The sequence below is a fragment of the Pygocentrus nattereri genome, chromosome 6 (genome assembly GCF_015220715.1).
Source record: "Pygocentrus nattereri isolate fPygNat1 chromosome 6, fPygNat1.pri, whole genome shotgun sequence".
NCBI lineage: Eukaryota > Metazoa > Chordata > Actinopteri > Characiformes > Serrasalmidae > Pygocentrus > Pygocentrus nattereri.
This window is the reverse complement of record NC_051216.1, coordinates 43,379,125-43,394,306: the sequence shown is the minus strand read 5'-3', so window position 1 is coordinate 43,394,306 and position 15,182 is coordinate 43,379,125. Positions and strand designations below refer to the sequence as shown.

The 15,182-nt window shown below is 43.1% G+C and overlaps 2 protein-coding genes across 3 annotated transcripts in view; one reads left to right on the top strand and one right to left on the bottom strand.

Annotated features, from left to right (window-relative positions):
* Positions 1–404, top strand: part of rnf17 (ring finger protein 17) — a 35,552-nt gene extending 35,148 nt beyond the window's left edge. Inside the window, exon 37 of the mRNA XM_037539673.1 lies at positions 181–404. The gene's annotated coding sequence lies outside the window, so the exon portion shown is untranslated. The remainder of the gene's footprint in view (positions 1–180) is intronic.
* Positions 405–14,516, bottom strand: cenpj (centromere protein J). Of its 2 annotated transcripts, none has more exons than XM_017702999.1 (17): positions 14,413–14,516; positions 12,731–13,081; positions 10,328–10,442; positions 10,051–10,194; positions 9,123–9,276; positions 8,950–9,034; positions 6,582–7,935; positions 6,137–6,260; positions 5,175–5,340; positions 3,432–3,695; positions 3,240–3,351; positions 3,011–3,141; positions 2,179–2,253; positions 1,951–2,091; positions 1,712–1,796; positions 1,514–1,634; positions 405–788 (listed from the first exon to the last, which is right to left on the bottom strand). In XM_017702999.1, the coding sequence occupies exons 2-17, from the start codon at positions 13,067–13,069 to the stop codon at positions 596–598; spliced, it is 3,603 nt and encodes a 1,200-aa protein (XP_017558488.1). In that variant the 5' UTR covers positions 13,070–13,081; positions 14,413–14,516; the 3' UTR covers positions 405–595. The 2 variants fall into 2 exon arrangements, with proteins under 2 accessions (XP_017558488.1, XP_017558489.1); XM_017703000.1 differs by having other exon boundaries at positions 10,051–10,191.
* Between the last annotated feature and the right edge of the window lie 666 nt (positions 14,517–15,182).

Below are 15,182 nucleotides of genomic sequence, written 5' to 3'. Positions count from 1 at the left end.
TCCTGCATGACGACTGCGCTGTTTAGAAATTTTCTCTGCTCAATGCAGCACAAAATGAGATCTCTCAAGTCTTGGTTAAGCCTACGGTAACCATGCCAACATAGCAGGTGTTTTCTAGATATGAGGTTTTCTGTCTGGATGCATTCAGGTCTTAAGAACATTATTTTTTTTGCTCTGCAGGTTGTACCAGTGTTCCATTCCTTACGTGCATTGGTTGGATTAGAAGCAATCAAGCCTCTGTTGGACAGTAGTTTTAGGTTTGTTCTGTATTGCTACAGCTTTTATGTTGATTTTTCTTTAAGTTGTAGGTTTTCTGACTCATTGGAGCTGTACTTTGTGTTACTGTTCTACCCAATGGCAATGTTCATTCAGCTTGTCTGTGACTAAGTAAATTCTTGCTAATATTCTGACTTGTGTTTAATGTTCACACCGAATCATAAAAATATTTATTTTACAAAACTGTACATTCCAAATAAATACTTAACAATTATGTTTAAACCACACAAAATGCACATTCACAGTACTCGGGAGAACTTTTTTTTCCTCTCCACTTTCTCTACAAATCCAGCATTTGACTAAGAAGGTCCACATTAGATCATGTCTTGGTGTCCATGACTACCCGTCCTTGAGGGTCTTTGAGCCTCATACGACCGCTGGGGTAGCGCGTTTCCTGGCGTCCATCAGAGTAAACTGTTTTAACTGTGCCATCTGGATATTCTCGACGTTTGAAGTCTGCGGTGTGGAGCTCCCGCTGACCCGTGTTAAACTGGATCTCCTTACTGCCATCCCTGAGAAAGACCAAGAAGGATCATGTGATGCGTTGCTCTCACACTCCACTAGATGTCTATGATATTAGTGCAGAGTGAATATGATGCCTCAAATCTATAGCCCTGTTTCAATTTACAGAACCTGCGCCTCTAATTCAACTCTGATTATCGACAAGATTGGAAATCTTAAACTAAAACCACTGCAGCTGCATACTGGATTGACAGGCCCAGTAATAAAAATTTTACTAAGTTAGCCTTTATTAGTCCCACAGTGGGGAAATTCATGTCCACATGTAATTCATCTGTGCAGTGAAACACCCACATACACACTAGGGAATGTGCAGACACCCTAGGGGGCAGTGAGCACTCCTGCCCAGAGCAGTGGGCAGTCCTATCCACAGCACCTGGGGAGCAGTTGGGGGTTAGGTGCCTTTCTCCAGGGCAATTCAGTCATGTCCTGTTAGCTCAGGGGATCAGACTGGCAACAAGGCTCGTTCCTTGACCTCCAGCCCATGACTGCCCCCCTAAGTCTGGTATGAATTGGCATCATAGGTTTATAGTCCAAACTGATTTACATTCTGACATTACCAACCTCGTTCAAATAACGTTAGACTGTCACTTGGGTGATTTTTTTTTTTTTCTTCAGAGATCAGATTTAGGCCACTTTTTCCCTGCTGTGTAAGTGTAGCCCAAGTCTTGAAATCAACCCACAGTTATTTGACAAAAATTCATCCATTTGTACTTACGGGTTCTGCTGTATTATTGTGCCATCGGCCAGTACGCTCTCCTCCCTCCCATCTGGGTGGAGATTTTTAACTGTTTGATCAGGGAAGGTGATTTCCTTACGTCCATCAGGAAAGTGTTTTTCTGTGATGCAAAACCAGCTGGATGTAAAAACGACCTTTTTACTTGGAGCAGCACTTTCTAAAAAACTGGGGACTTACCTATTTGGTTGTTTGGGAATTGGAGCACTTCCATGCCATCAGGGTAGGTAGTATGTGTCGTCTGAGCTCCTGCATAATAATAAATCTACAAGATAGAGAACAAACCATAGTAAATATTGGACACTTGGAACACAGTACCTCAGTAATGTGGGCCAGTTTCCAAGCCAACAGTGATGTACAGTGCGCACACTTTACATTACTACTACAATTAACAAGGTTGGAACCAGTCTCTCTCTCACCACTCTTTGATCTGGCATGATGTGTTTGATGTCTCCGTTGAAAAAAGTGACTTTGATCGACAGCCCGTCTGCAGACAACTCTTTTCTTGTGCCGTTTGGGAAAACGATAAGTCGTCCTCCATCAGGAAGCACCTTCTCGATCTGGGACAGGGATGAACATTTTTGCCGTTGTGCTACATAAAAGCAATCAGCCTAAAAATGCGTTAATAGAAAGAGCTTTTTCTCCACCTTGCCATCCACGTGTGTGATCTCTTCCTGCTCCATCTGTGATTGTTCTGTATCAGCTCCAGGACTGTCCAGTTCCTGAGAAAGGTCATATAAGAAGTCAACATGAAAATGAACTCCGTGAGGTTGTTCTGCTCAAAAAATTCCAAAAAAGATCCATATTATGGAGAACTGAACTAAATTTAAATTGACAAACTGGTGCTGCTCACCCATGACCAAATATGCAGTGAAGCCTACGGACGATTTCTGATCATTTCCTATTGCTTAGCTTTTTAAAAGTAGGGACAGGCCTCATTTGGCTGAGCTGCACAATCAAAATACAACTGTCACAATCATACCAACATAACAGCAGGCTAGGATTTTATTTCCTCGCACACAGGAGAGCAGGTACGTGGGATAGCGACCAGAGCTAGGGGCTATTTGGCGAAAGGGAAAGGTGGTGCAGCTGGGTAAACTAACCTGGGTTTCGATAATGAAAGGGCAAGCTTCATCCCTGCACATGTATTACTTATTTTCAAATATATCATTTTCACATTCATTATTAAAACATACCATTCACTTGCCCAATTTGTATACATAGAAACTGTGAAACCAGCCCATCTTTGATGGTAAGCCCTTTCCCAGTGATGCTATAAAGAGATGCTACACTAAAAAGTCTGTTTAAGAGGTTAAAAAAAAAAAAAAAAGTTAAACTGGCCATATAAGAAAGAAATGAGCCTGTTACTTAGACCTCAGGGAAAAAGTACAAATATACAAAAGTGCAAGATTAAGGATCTTTCAAACCAGACCCAAGTCTGCTTAATCTTTTAATGTTCTTTTGAATGTTTTTACTCACTGAAGATGAGTCGGTGTTTGACTCATAGTCACTCCCTTCAGGCGCAGTTTGTCCGTCTGAGATGGGGAACGGGTCGGCCACTGGGCAGGGCTCTTTTTGACGCTGCGTATTCTGAAGCTTTGAGTTACAAGCTAGAAGAAAAGAAACTTCAGTGTTACTTGTTAAACTAGACCAGTGAAACGAATATGTACAAAAAAAATTCACACCAGTTTACATATCAAGTACAAACCAGCAGAACGTGCACTTGAAGACACGACCGCAGCTTTGGGGGGATTCTTAACTTCTGGGCTTTCCCGTCTATTACTGGTGCTGCTGCTGCTCTTGATGCTACGGGAAGGACTCTACGAGCAAACAGAAATATAAGAAAAGTAACATTTCTTGAAGAGAAGGATTGGTAAGTTTGGATGGCTGTTTTCTCTACCTTAGATTGTGTCCTCTTCTGTGCTGTGGTGCTGCTACCGGACGCAGCAGGCCTCTCCCTCTCTTTCTCTCTTTCACGGACACACTCGGCGTTCTTCCAAGCGGTCAGGCGAAGTTTCTCCATCATGCGGACCTGGTCTCGGAGAGCAGTGTTCTCGGAGCTGAGGGTGTCCATCTGCTGCCGGAGGCGGTGGTGGGTGCTGGTCCAGCGAGCCTCACGTTTTCTTAGGTCCTCTTGCAAAGTGTTCAGCTGCTGTTTTAGAGACTGTCACAGAAAACTCGAGGTTTAGATCAACAACACAGGTGACAGTTTCTTAGGGTCCAAAAATGTCCAGCCTGCCCTCCGATTGAGTGAATTTAGCTTCTTTAACCCTTGTGTGGTTCAGGTCTGTGGGACCCATTTTCACTGTTTATCCAAAGACAAAATGATGCGCCGTGTCCTCCACTCTGTTCTCCTCCTACATGGCCTGCTGTTAGTACGTGTGTGTGAGAGAGAGGCCGGAACAACTCGGACAGGCTGCTGACTGGCTACAGCTGCTAAAGGAGAACCCTCCGCTGGACACTTGTGATATTTTAAACATCTGGTATTTTTTACATAAATTGTTATGGCTGTATTGATATAAACAATGTGGCAGGTCCAGCAGACCACTGAGTAACAAACAGATCAACAACACACAAGGATTGTCATCCTTTGCTGACACAGGTGTTCGATTGTGCACACACAGCTTGTATGATTTCCATAGGAAAGAACGGACCAGTAGAATGCTGAAGTGATATAGCTCCATCCAACACAACTGGGATGATTTGGAGTGGCATCTGTGATCCAAAACTAATCATTCAACATCAGCACCTGACCTCACTAATGCTCTTTTGGCTGCAATCAAATTATTACACCAATGTTCTAACGTTTAGCGCATCTAAGGTTGGGTCAAACTCCCACTCAATATCTTTGATTTTAGAAAAACATGCTGGACAACCCAACTTCAGCAAACTTTAACGTGCCTACAAACTTTAATCTGCCTACACTCACTGGCCATTATATCTGGAACACCTACCATAGTGCACTTTGTAGCCCATCTGTTGCACAATTCATCCCCTTGACGTCCAGACCATGTTGATGTCCAGAGAATGTTGAAGCAACGCTGGGCTGCTGCACTAAAATATCAGCATTTTATTCATTTACTGCCTTTGTAGTAACCATAACAATAAATGTTTTACTTCACTGAAATGCTATTTCAGGTAGACGAGTCTCCAATTTATGAACTTTCGTTTGGATATTGGTATCAGCCCCCAATTCATTCATCAGTGCATCCCTAGTAGATATGTAATAATGTGGCGCAAATGGTATCTGTAGGTCCTGTGGTGGTCCTTTTCCTCTGATTAACATGTAAGAGGGTGGGTGATCAATTGTGCTGTAACGAATTGGCTACAGTCTGCAACTGCAAACCTACAAAGCACACCTGTAGTAGGTATTTCTGATAAAATGGCCAATGAGTGAAGCTACAATGTAAACCTAATAAACTCCACATACATTGACATGTAGGGTGGGGCGGAAAACTGTCGTAAAAGCATCTCCGATACCTAGAAGAGTGGTGGGGAACTGAGAACTGGAGACCAGCACAGCTATGTGATTTCCCTTCTCTGGCACCAAATCAAACCCCCAACCTGCGCAAATCTGACCCTCCAGGTCTGCAGTTCCCCACCCCAGACCTACAAAGTAAAGGGATGAAAGAAAAATGGACACCTGGATCTCATCTCGTTCTTGTTTGTTAGGTCTCGCTCTGATAGCTGCCGCATGTTTCTCAAACAGCTTCTTGTCGCGCTGCAGCTTTCTGTTTTCCTCACGCTTCATTTCCTCCCACTTAGTGAGGTCATCTGCCATCTTCTGCTGGAACTCTGCCCTCTCTTTACTACAGGGAAGAGGTAAAGTCCTCATTTTAAACACAGATGAGTGATTAACACAGTGGTCCTCTTACCCCAAACAGTCCATCAGCCAGAAGGTTTCCAAACTTTGCTTCTTTAGTGGAGCTAAAAGGCTAACGAAGCTTATACCCCTCAAATGAACTTCGTGAAAACTAAATCACACATTTCTCTCAAAGTGCTTGTAGTCATAAAGACTCCTTCACTGGATGATGTGATGAAATCTGGACATAAGCAAAACTGGACATAAGCAAAACTGGACATAAGCATACTGCATAATTAAAAAAAACATAATAAAGGCAAAATTTTACTGATACTTAGTCGTACAGTGTCAGTATCCACACAAGCAAATCTACTTGAATTTACTTAAAAAGTTGGTGCAGTTTGAAGCGAATGTGTGATGGTTTAGGTGGGCGTCTTCCAAGACGGTAACTGGGGGCTACACGCTTCCATTATTTGTTAAAAGCTACTTGTTTTCATTAAATTAGCCTCATAACTCCAGTGCACAACTAAAACCGTAAACTTCAGGCATTAAATATGCATTGTGTGGTCATCTACATTTGAGGCAAAGGTTCATATTGAGCACTTGTAAAATTACATAAACTTCATGCTCATTTAAACCATTTACAGTTCACCGCATTGTTCTGTAGTGATTTACTAGTGGAAGAAATTGTTTTGAATTCGGATAAATCTTTGTGAATCACCCTATATGTGTGCATTTTGACCAGATTAATGGGTGTGAAACTGACCAGAGTTATTGCATTAGAGTTTCTATATTTTACATACCGCAGGTTTTCTCTGATGCCCTCGTTTTCCCGTCTGAGCCGGCTCAACGCTGCATTTTCTGTCTTGAAACGTTCGATTTCAGTCTCCAGCTCCACCAAACGCTCACGGAGTAACCTTGACTGGGCTGGATTGCACCATGATTATATAAAAGAAAGCAAGACTTACATTTATTAGATGATACAACATTACTCATTTGACTCCTTCTGACCTCTAATCATACTACTTTATAATGACCATTTTATGATCTACAGATGTACAGAAATCTCTCCTAACCCTAGATGTTATTGATCAGCTAAAGCATGTAGCTGTATGGTAACTAGTGGATTATAAGTTTGTACTGTTACATTAACCTCATAGCATGAAAACAAAAGTGTCAGATCAACTACAACAAAACAGCAAATTTCATTTTTGGCCAAAACACTGCTTGAAATATTGTTCCCATCACCTGTTGCTTGTTCGTTGTCCTGCACTACTGGTGGAGGTGGAGGGCTTGGTTTCGGCTTGAGAGCTGGGAACAGCTTGGCAACCAACTGGCATGTGGGCGGGGGCTCTGGCTCATGGTCCAAAGAACTGGCAGAGGAAGCGTCAGGCTCCGCCCCCTTTGAGACTGCAACTTTCCTCTTCAGTGCCCTACCTGCTTGTTCGTTAGTCTTGGTGGAAACGCAGGGCAAATCCTCAAGCTCGTTCCAGGTGTCATCATCGTCAAAGTCTACGTGGCCTTTGACGTCAACCAGAGTAGAATCTCCGTTATTCTCCTCTTCGTCTTCTCGACTGGCAGCTCTGTCTCTATCTTGGTAGGAGTGTTTATTGTAGGGAAGAGCTTGAGAAACTTGGAAGCAGTGGCTGAAAGGCTGGCTTGGTCCAAAAGCAGTTTGGTGAATGTCTGAACTGCTACAAAGAGAAACATCTGAGACTTCATCTACTTTATCCTCATCCTCAGAGCTCTCGTTGATTACTACAATCTGCTTCACGCTCGCTGCCACCTTGTCTACAGGAAGGTCCGGAAGACTCTGCTGAACGTTGCTGCCACTTCGCTGCACTGGGCTTGTAGAGTTGTCTTGACGATGGCCAGGCAACGTGGGTTGCTGAGGTGATTTGACCGGTGTGGAGGACAGACGTCTACGATCTCTCCGTAGAAGAGTGCAAATGAAGGAAGAGTTGCTGGAGAACGACAGCTCATCTGCTGCTCTCTCCAGCAGCTCAAACTCACCAAGCTCAACACATTCACGCTGACGCGCTTTATCCCAATGCTCACCTCGCTCTGCAAGCCACACCTCAAACGAATTCTCCGCAACATGCGCACTAGGATCTACCGTGTTCTCAACGTGCCTGAATGATTTTCCCTTACTGACATCATCCACGGCATCACAGATGATCTTCTGCTGAGGGTCAGGCCTCCTATAGCTTTTGTTGAGATGTTGGAGAGCTCCAGCACTCACATTCTGACCCTGGTGGGCTCCAAGAACAGGAGCTTTAGCAGCCTTGGTGGCTTTGGTTGGTACTACAACCCTGTTCTGAGGCAAGTTCTCTTTGTTCAGAACAGCTGTTTTCCGCTGGATCACAACATTCGTTGAGGCTGTAGATTTAGGAGAAGGCTTCTTTGGCTCTAAGCTTTGGTGGTGGGGTCTAGTGGACTGGCCCTGAGAGGTGGGAGGGTCCAGACATAAAGTGGACTTGGTGCTTGAATGAGCTGTTCTCTCTCTGGAAGGTCCAGCAGCTTTTCCTCTCGTGAATCTGGACAAGCCTTCCCCTCGCCTCAAAAAAGGCCTCTTCACCTTCACTGTCTCAGTAAGAATGCTCTGCAAGGATAACGTGAAGATACAAGTTATGGCTCAAGCCCCACAAAGACCTCTGCTTGGCATGAATGATTGGTACAGCTCACTGTCATTCATACACAGTGTCTGCACTGTGGAACAGCTCAGCAGACCTATCCTGGAAATTCTCACTGATCCGTTTTACTGCGAGAATTACGAAGATGGTGTTTAAAGCAGGAGCATTTGTTTACCCTTGGCAGTTTTCTAACTTGTGATTGGGTGGTCACTTCAAGCCGTTACCTTCCAGAAAAAGCCTGTGTAAAATGTTTTAGTTTATTTAACAGCCATAAATTATATAACTAATGAAAAACTGTCTTATGTCCTTCCTGCCTGGACATAAAATAAATATGAGAAAAAAGTGATATGGAGCAAACTCGGCGCAGGTTTTCTCTAATGTGTGAACAAAGAGAGGAAACACCGCTCACATTCTCTGGTCAAGTGTCTGTGGAAATACTAAGTTCTGTGGATTTGATGCCGATTCAAACTTTATATCCTTCTTTAAATCCTCCTCCTCTGCGTTTTAAACAGACACAAATGTGTCTACGTACAAATTCTGATGTATTTTGCGTTTCAGATGGTTTATTGCAGCAGTAATTTTGTGATTCACAATTAAAACGTTTGTTTACTCCACAGAAAACATAGATTTCTATTGAAGCTGCAAGTCTAGGTGACTTGCAGTAGACAAATGGGAATGACTGTACCCTTGCCAATATAGCTACGACCCCACCAAATATAATAAACATTATAAAAAAAATAAACATGACTGCCTGCAGCTAGAGCTTATGAGGTTGTCTGTACCTGACCGTTCTGCTGACAACTTGACAAAACTTACATTTTAATCTCAACTACAAAAACCTTATTAACCAGTATATTATTACACTAATATTCCATCAACCAGGCCATCCGTAAAATAGCGTAACGATGAAACCAGCAAAGAAAAAAGCCATTATTATGCCATGAAAAAGCCATGATTACGACAGGGCGCGTATGAGATCCCACCTTGTTTAGCCTCTCGTTCTCCAGTTTCAGCTGCTCTTCAAGCATCTCTTCAAATGTCTTCCCACTGGTAGCTGATCTGATAGGCCTGCAGTCAGGAATGTCACGTTATACAAAACATCCAATTACACTATAACAGTGCTCTTTCCTATTTGTCCAGCACTGACGAGACAAACCTGTCTTGCAGTTCAGTTATGCTGTCTTGTCCGTGCACACTTTGGTCCTCAGTTGTTGACTGTAGTGATTCTTCTTCATGAATAGCATCTTCCTCAACTTCGTGTCCAGATCTTGACTGCTCCACACTTGGTTGATGGTCCCACATACTTGACACTATTGGGCCACATTTCTTCAATTTAAATACCATTCTTCTTAAAGCATTACAATAATTTGAATGACAAGCATGAAAAAAGTACATAGTATTGTAATGAGTAGTTTGAAAGGGGTAATGGTAATAAACTATGGTTATCATGATAAACTGTAAAACTGCAAAATATGCTATTCTGAGTAAAGCATGGACATCATAAGTATTTCTAGAAGACTGAACAATGTATGTTCACAACTATCCAGACTATTAGTGAATTTAGTACAGACAGCTTGCATAATCTTCATAGAAAAGCACCGACCAATGGAATGGGATGCTCTGGATTAGCTGAATATGAGCTGAAGGTCACCATGCCCAATGCCAAATTGTAGCAATATGGGTCTAAAGCTGCCAGCACTGGGGTTAGGGTTAGCATTGGTCTATGGAGTGGTGAATTTCCTGTCTTTGGAATGATGGAGCACCATCCAATAACTTTGGGATGAGCTGGAGTGTTCCACAACTAATCAATACAACAATCAGTACAATACAACAGCCAGTGTACAGTAATGTATACACTGGATAGTCCGTCCATTTTGCAATTATTTTATTAATTTATGTTTACCAGTTTGATCCCCCCCACAGTTCGTTTTTTAAATAGGTTTATTTACTTTATCACTGTATTCAAAAGCTTTTTATAAACCATAAAAATGAAATTATTTAGTTTTGGGGGAAAAAAGAGAATGCAATACATATCATGCTGCGTCAGCACTGCATATTGTGATGTACGCTCTTGCCACTTTTACCAAGTGCCTTTGCGGCTTCTTGCTGGCGTGTGATCTGGGCCCATGGAACACTGCCTTGAGGGTTTGAGAGCGTAGATGCTGTCTGGAGTGGCTGCAACATGTTTGTGGTTTTGTTGTATGGCTGTTTTTCTTGGCTGTATTCTGCTGAAAAAGCAGCCAAAAAAAGTCTATTACAGGTTGGGTATCACCAGTTTTTTTGGAATAAAGTATCATTTTTGAAATCGTTTTGAAATCTGAACAAAAATATGGTACAATCTGCCAAAAAAGGTGACGTTACCTGCGCCAGTCTGTACCATCCCCAGGAGCTTTTGCTGTTCAGTTTGCAATTTTTGCAACTGCTCCTGCTGATGCACCTTCAGCTGCTCCTGCATGCGCTGCTGCAGTTGTTTCAGCTAGAAAAATACATTTCACATATTTCAATGTTACTTGCTGATTGCCAGTTTCTGCCGCAGGGGCCTAGGCCACCAAGGGCTTCCCTGCAATCTCCTACTGCCTATACGGCACTGCACCACTCCTCCATGCTGGACCTTGCAGGTGGTGGGCCCACATGGTCTAGTCACGTTGCCTCTTCGGGCTAGGCCCGGCTGTGTTACGTGGGCTGCCCGGCAACCAGGCAATCGCCAAGGAACGCTATCCCCAGGCCTGGCTCCAGGGGTAGGTCCTGGTGACCCTCTTCCGGGCAGGGTACATGACTGATTGCGTCCTTTGTGCATGGAGTTTTCGGATCAAGTTAGTCTGGGTCTTCACTCCAGACCTGTTCGCCCTGGGAGACCCTACCAGGAGCATATTACTCCCGACAACTTAGCTCTGAAGATCCCTAGAGCCCAGGGTCGTCCTAGGATTGGCAAGTTGGCCTGGGAGCGACTTGGGGTCTCCGGGAATGAGCTGGAGGAAGTTGCGGGGGACAGGGTCATCTGGGATTCTCTGCTCTCCCAACGGCTACTGCGACCCTATCTGGACTGAGCGGTTAAAGACTATGAAGATGAAGATGCCGATTGTCCATGAAACGTGCATGACAGAGATAAAGCGCTCACACCATGAAGAACTGGACGCTCCTATCCTTTTTTTTTTTTGTAAATAACAAAGCCTGATGTAGCCTGTAAACGCTGTTGATCAGTGTTCACACAGTTCATATATGGAAACCAAGCTTATTGAATTGAGTTTTTTGATGTCACACAAATAAACTGCATTTACATATATCCATGTATACATATATACATAATATGCATATTCAGTCAGTGATAGTATAGCTACTATCATTTATGCTGAAATGATAAAGATTGTTTTCATTTGGATGGTTTTTTGATTGAGGGCACCCAATTAGAACAGAGCTCATATATCAGTCTTAAAGGCACAGTAGCAGAAAAGCCTGTTTAAAGAAGGTCAAGGCCAAAATTTGTTATTCAATGAACCAAAAACAAACATTACAAGCGGGTGTAGATAACTCAGGACGTCCTGTGCTTTCTGTGAAAAGCTCAGTATAATTTAATGGCAGGGTCTCCAATCCTATCCACAGAAGGCCAGTACGGCTGCAGGTTATAATTCCAAACAAACAGGAACACAAACACCAACACAAAGTTAGGAAGCAGCTACAATGCCATTCAAAAGGTTGGGGCATCAATGTTTTATGCAGCTTAATAAAAGGAAGCTGGAAAAAAAATGCCATGTCGTTGGTCAGGCACTAGGACTGCCTACTGGCATGAACTTGGCAAAACGATACATATCACGATACAGGGTTTACGATCCAACATATTGCGATATATTGCCATACAGTGAGCAAGGCAGTTTTGCTATTTTGCCCTAATTTTAGAAAAACAGACATAGGTACACCTTGCTAGTAAAAGGTTGGACCCCCTTTTGCCTCCCGAACTGCCTTAATTCTTCGTGGCAGACTTTCAACAAGGTGTTGGAAACGTTCCTCAGAGATTCAGGTTGGTTATTTGAGTTCCTGTTGCCTTTCTATCATCTGGAACCAGTCTGCCCGTTCTCCTCTGACCTCTCACATCAACAAGGCATTTTCGTCCACACGACTGACCGCTCACTGGATATTTCCTCTTTTTCGGACCATTTCTGACGGTGACGTTACTGAGTAGGAGGAGCTCATGAGGCTCATTTCAGGACGCGGGTTCATCACATTAATGCCAGATTTGAATCACTTACTTAAACGAGTGTGAACCATCGAGTTAGAGAGATCGGATTTGAGAAACGAGGCTTGTAGTGTGAACGTAGCTATAGTTTGGTTGGTTCTGTGATTACACACTTATTCCTACAACTCACACAGTGTACAAACCATCATCAGGGCAAAAGTAGTTAATGTTAAATGTCAAAAACAAAGATTTGAGCTAGACCGTGTCTGACCACAATTTAAAAATAAATAAATAAAATGCGATATGACTGATATCAATCTGCATCCCTAAAGCTTAGTATAGCTGATTATTTCTTTCACCACTATAAATCAACACATTTTTACACAGAAAATAAAAGTATGTTATGACCAAGAGGCCAATCGAACACACTGCGCATTCAGCCAAGCTGTCAGTCCGCACTGACGACAGAAATATTCCTCATATTCTTAGCCTGTGTGACATCTAGTCATGTGTGAAACTTGAGATTCGAGAACTTCAGTGCCCAACGTGACAAGTGACTCCAAACTTTTGAATGGAAGTGTTCCTGTATTTACCTGCTCAAGCTTCTCAATCAGTGGAAGCCCTTGTGCCTTTTTCAGAACGTTGTGGACACCATCGAGCTCGCTGCTGGAAGGCTCGGCCTCAGGGTCCGTTTCAGACACTTTGGGCACGGCCGAGTCCAGACTGCTGCTGCAGGACACGGGCAGGGGGGCGAATTGGGAGCAGAACGAATCATCCAGCGAGACCTCCTGAGCCACAGAACTGCAGCTGCTCTGGAGTGAGCTGACCTCTCCAGGAGAGCCGCTGAGGAAGACACCAGCCCGGGAGCTGCTCGGGATCCAGCGGGACAGGAAGCGAGACTGGGATGGCTGCGGTCCAGCTGGAGAGGACATGACTGCGGCACACTGCAGAACGAAAGGTTACAGCAACATCTGACATTGTGACAATCACCACAACAGCCTCCACTCCATCAATGCAAACAAGACTTCTTGCTACAAGTAGTATAAGCAGCCAATAATTAGAAATCACTGATGACTTTGCTTCCAAAACAATGAAGAAAGCAGAAACGGGACAGGAACTGAGACTTATGGTTGGTTGGTCTATATAACTATTGGTTATATAGAAAAAAAGTATGGTTTTCTCGCTTGTGTCCACTTTATACAATAGTTTTATTCAGTTACACAAAATAACACACAAAATATGACTGACTCTCCCCAAATGTTTAAAAATGTCTCAACTATTTAATGTTATTAATGTACAAGTGATTAATATCAAGCTGTGTTAGGTTAGATAACCTGACTGTTCATTGTTAAAGGAGAATTCCACCATGTTTCAAAACTGAATTAAGTCAGATCCTGAGAAGTAAGCAGAGCCATTCAGAGGGGCTTGGTGTGAAATGGTTCATTGTAGAGAAACTTAAAGACTCAGATTTGTTGGGATGGGGTGGTGATGGGAACCCGGGGTCACAATGTCTACAACACAAATATAGCCATTATATTTACTATGCAAAGCAACCAGTAAACCTTGTCTGAACACATCTTCTAAAATTCAATATGTAATACTGACTGGGGTAAAACTGCTATAAATCTGAAAAATATAAGTTTTCTTTGGGGACTATTTAGCCTCACAACACCCTGCATGAACCCCTCTGCATTGAATGGATCTGATCACATTTGAGGTCAAAACTTCGCAAAACTACCAACGTGTCAGACACCAGGCACCATATATCTAACCATTTCATGCAAAAACTTTCTGTGAGGAGCTTTTAGAGGTGGACGTCTGGTTCCCATCACCACCACTGTGATCCATTCTGACTCGGTCAGTTTCTCTAGAACAGAGCATTTCACTCCAAACCGCTCTGAATGAGTTTGTTTACGTCTCAACCGTTTAATCATGTAGCGAGAATTTTGGGAAAATTGGTGGAATTTCCCTTCAACACTGTTAGCATTGTTAAGTCTGGGGGGGGGGGGGGGGGGCGCCACGTTTAGAGTTATATCACATTAAACCACTCATAAAACATTAATATAACACTAATACTGTGTACTTTAGGTGAAGAAATAGTCACTAGAACGTCAATGCCGCGCAGCTGAAGGACTCAGAGCTAAACAGAAGGTCGCTACCGAGAGGCAGAACGACTGAAGCTCCCACCCCGTGAAAGAAACGAGAGAAAATGAGTTTTTCGGTTACTGCCTCCGTGTACACCTGTACACCGACAGCCATGTGCCGATTGTCCTACCTGAGCTCGTTTTCTGACTTGTGTGTTTAAAGTCGCGCTGTGATTTGGACATTTAAAGTTTTCTCCTCAACTCCGCATCGACTCTCCAAACAAACCGCCATAACAACAGGAAGCCCGCGAGACTCCGCGCTGAGCATTATGGGCAATGTAGTCACAGCGCGGAGAGTGGCTGGTCACCATGGAAACACGCAAACGCCGGCCACTCTTTTGTTTACAACACACAGATATTTTTATAATGTCTTTGTTGTTACTTTAGTCATGTTATTTATACATAAGGATCCCACATTAAAATTTTACTGATTCAGATAACCGATGAAATGTTCTCAGTTTCTGACATATTTCAGTCAGACACTGCAGATTTACCTCAATTTACTGACATATTTCACTCAGACACTGCGGATTTACCTCAATTTACTGACATATTTCACTCAGACACTGCAGATTTACCTCAATTTACTGACAAATTTCACTCAGACACTGCAGATTTACCTCAATTTACTGACAAATTTCACTCAGACACTGCAGATTTACCTCAATTTACTGACGTATTTATAAAATATGTATAAAAATGTAACATGTCAAAACAAAAGAAGCGTAAAGCCAGAGCACCAATCAGGGCCCAGCGGTCACTTTGTTTAGAGCTGGTTTTGACCTGTTGGTCATACCGACCCAGTGCAGCACATGGTTCAACGTCAGCGCAGCAGCGTAAAACTTTGGGAGAGTCTGTTCAACATAAATGATGAACTAACCTAACTTTGTGTAAATAGAGC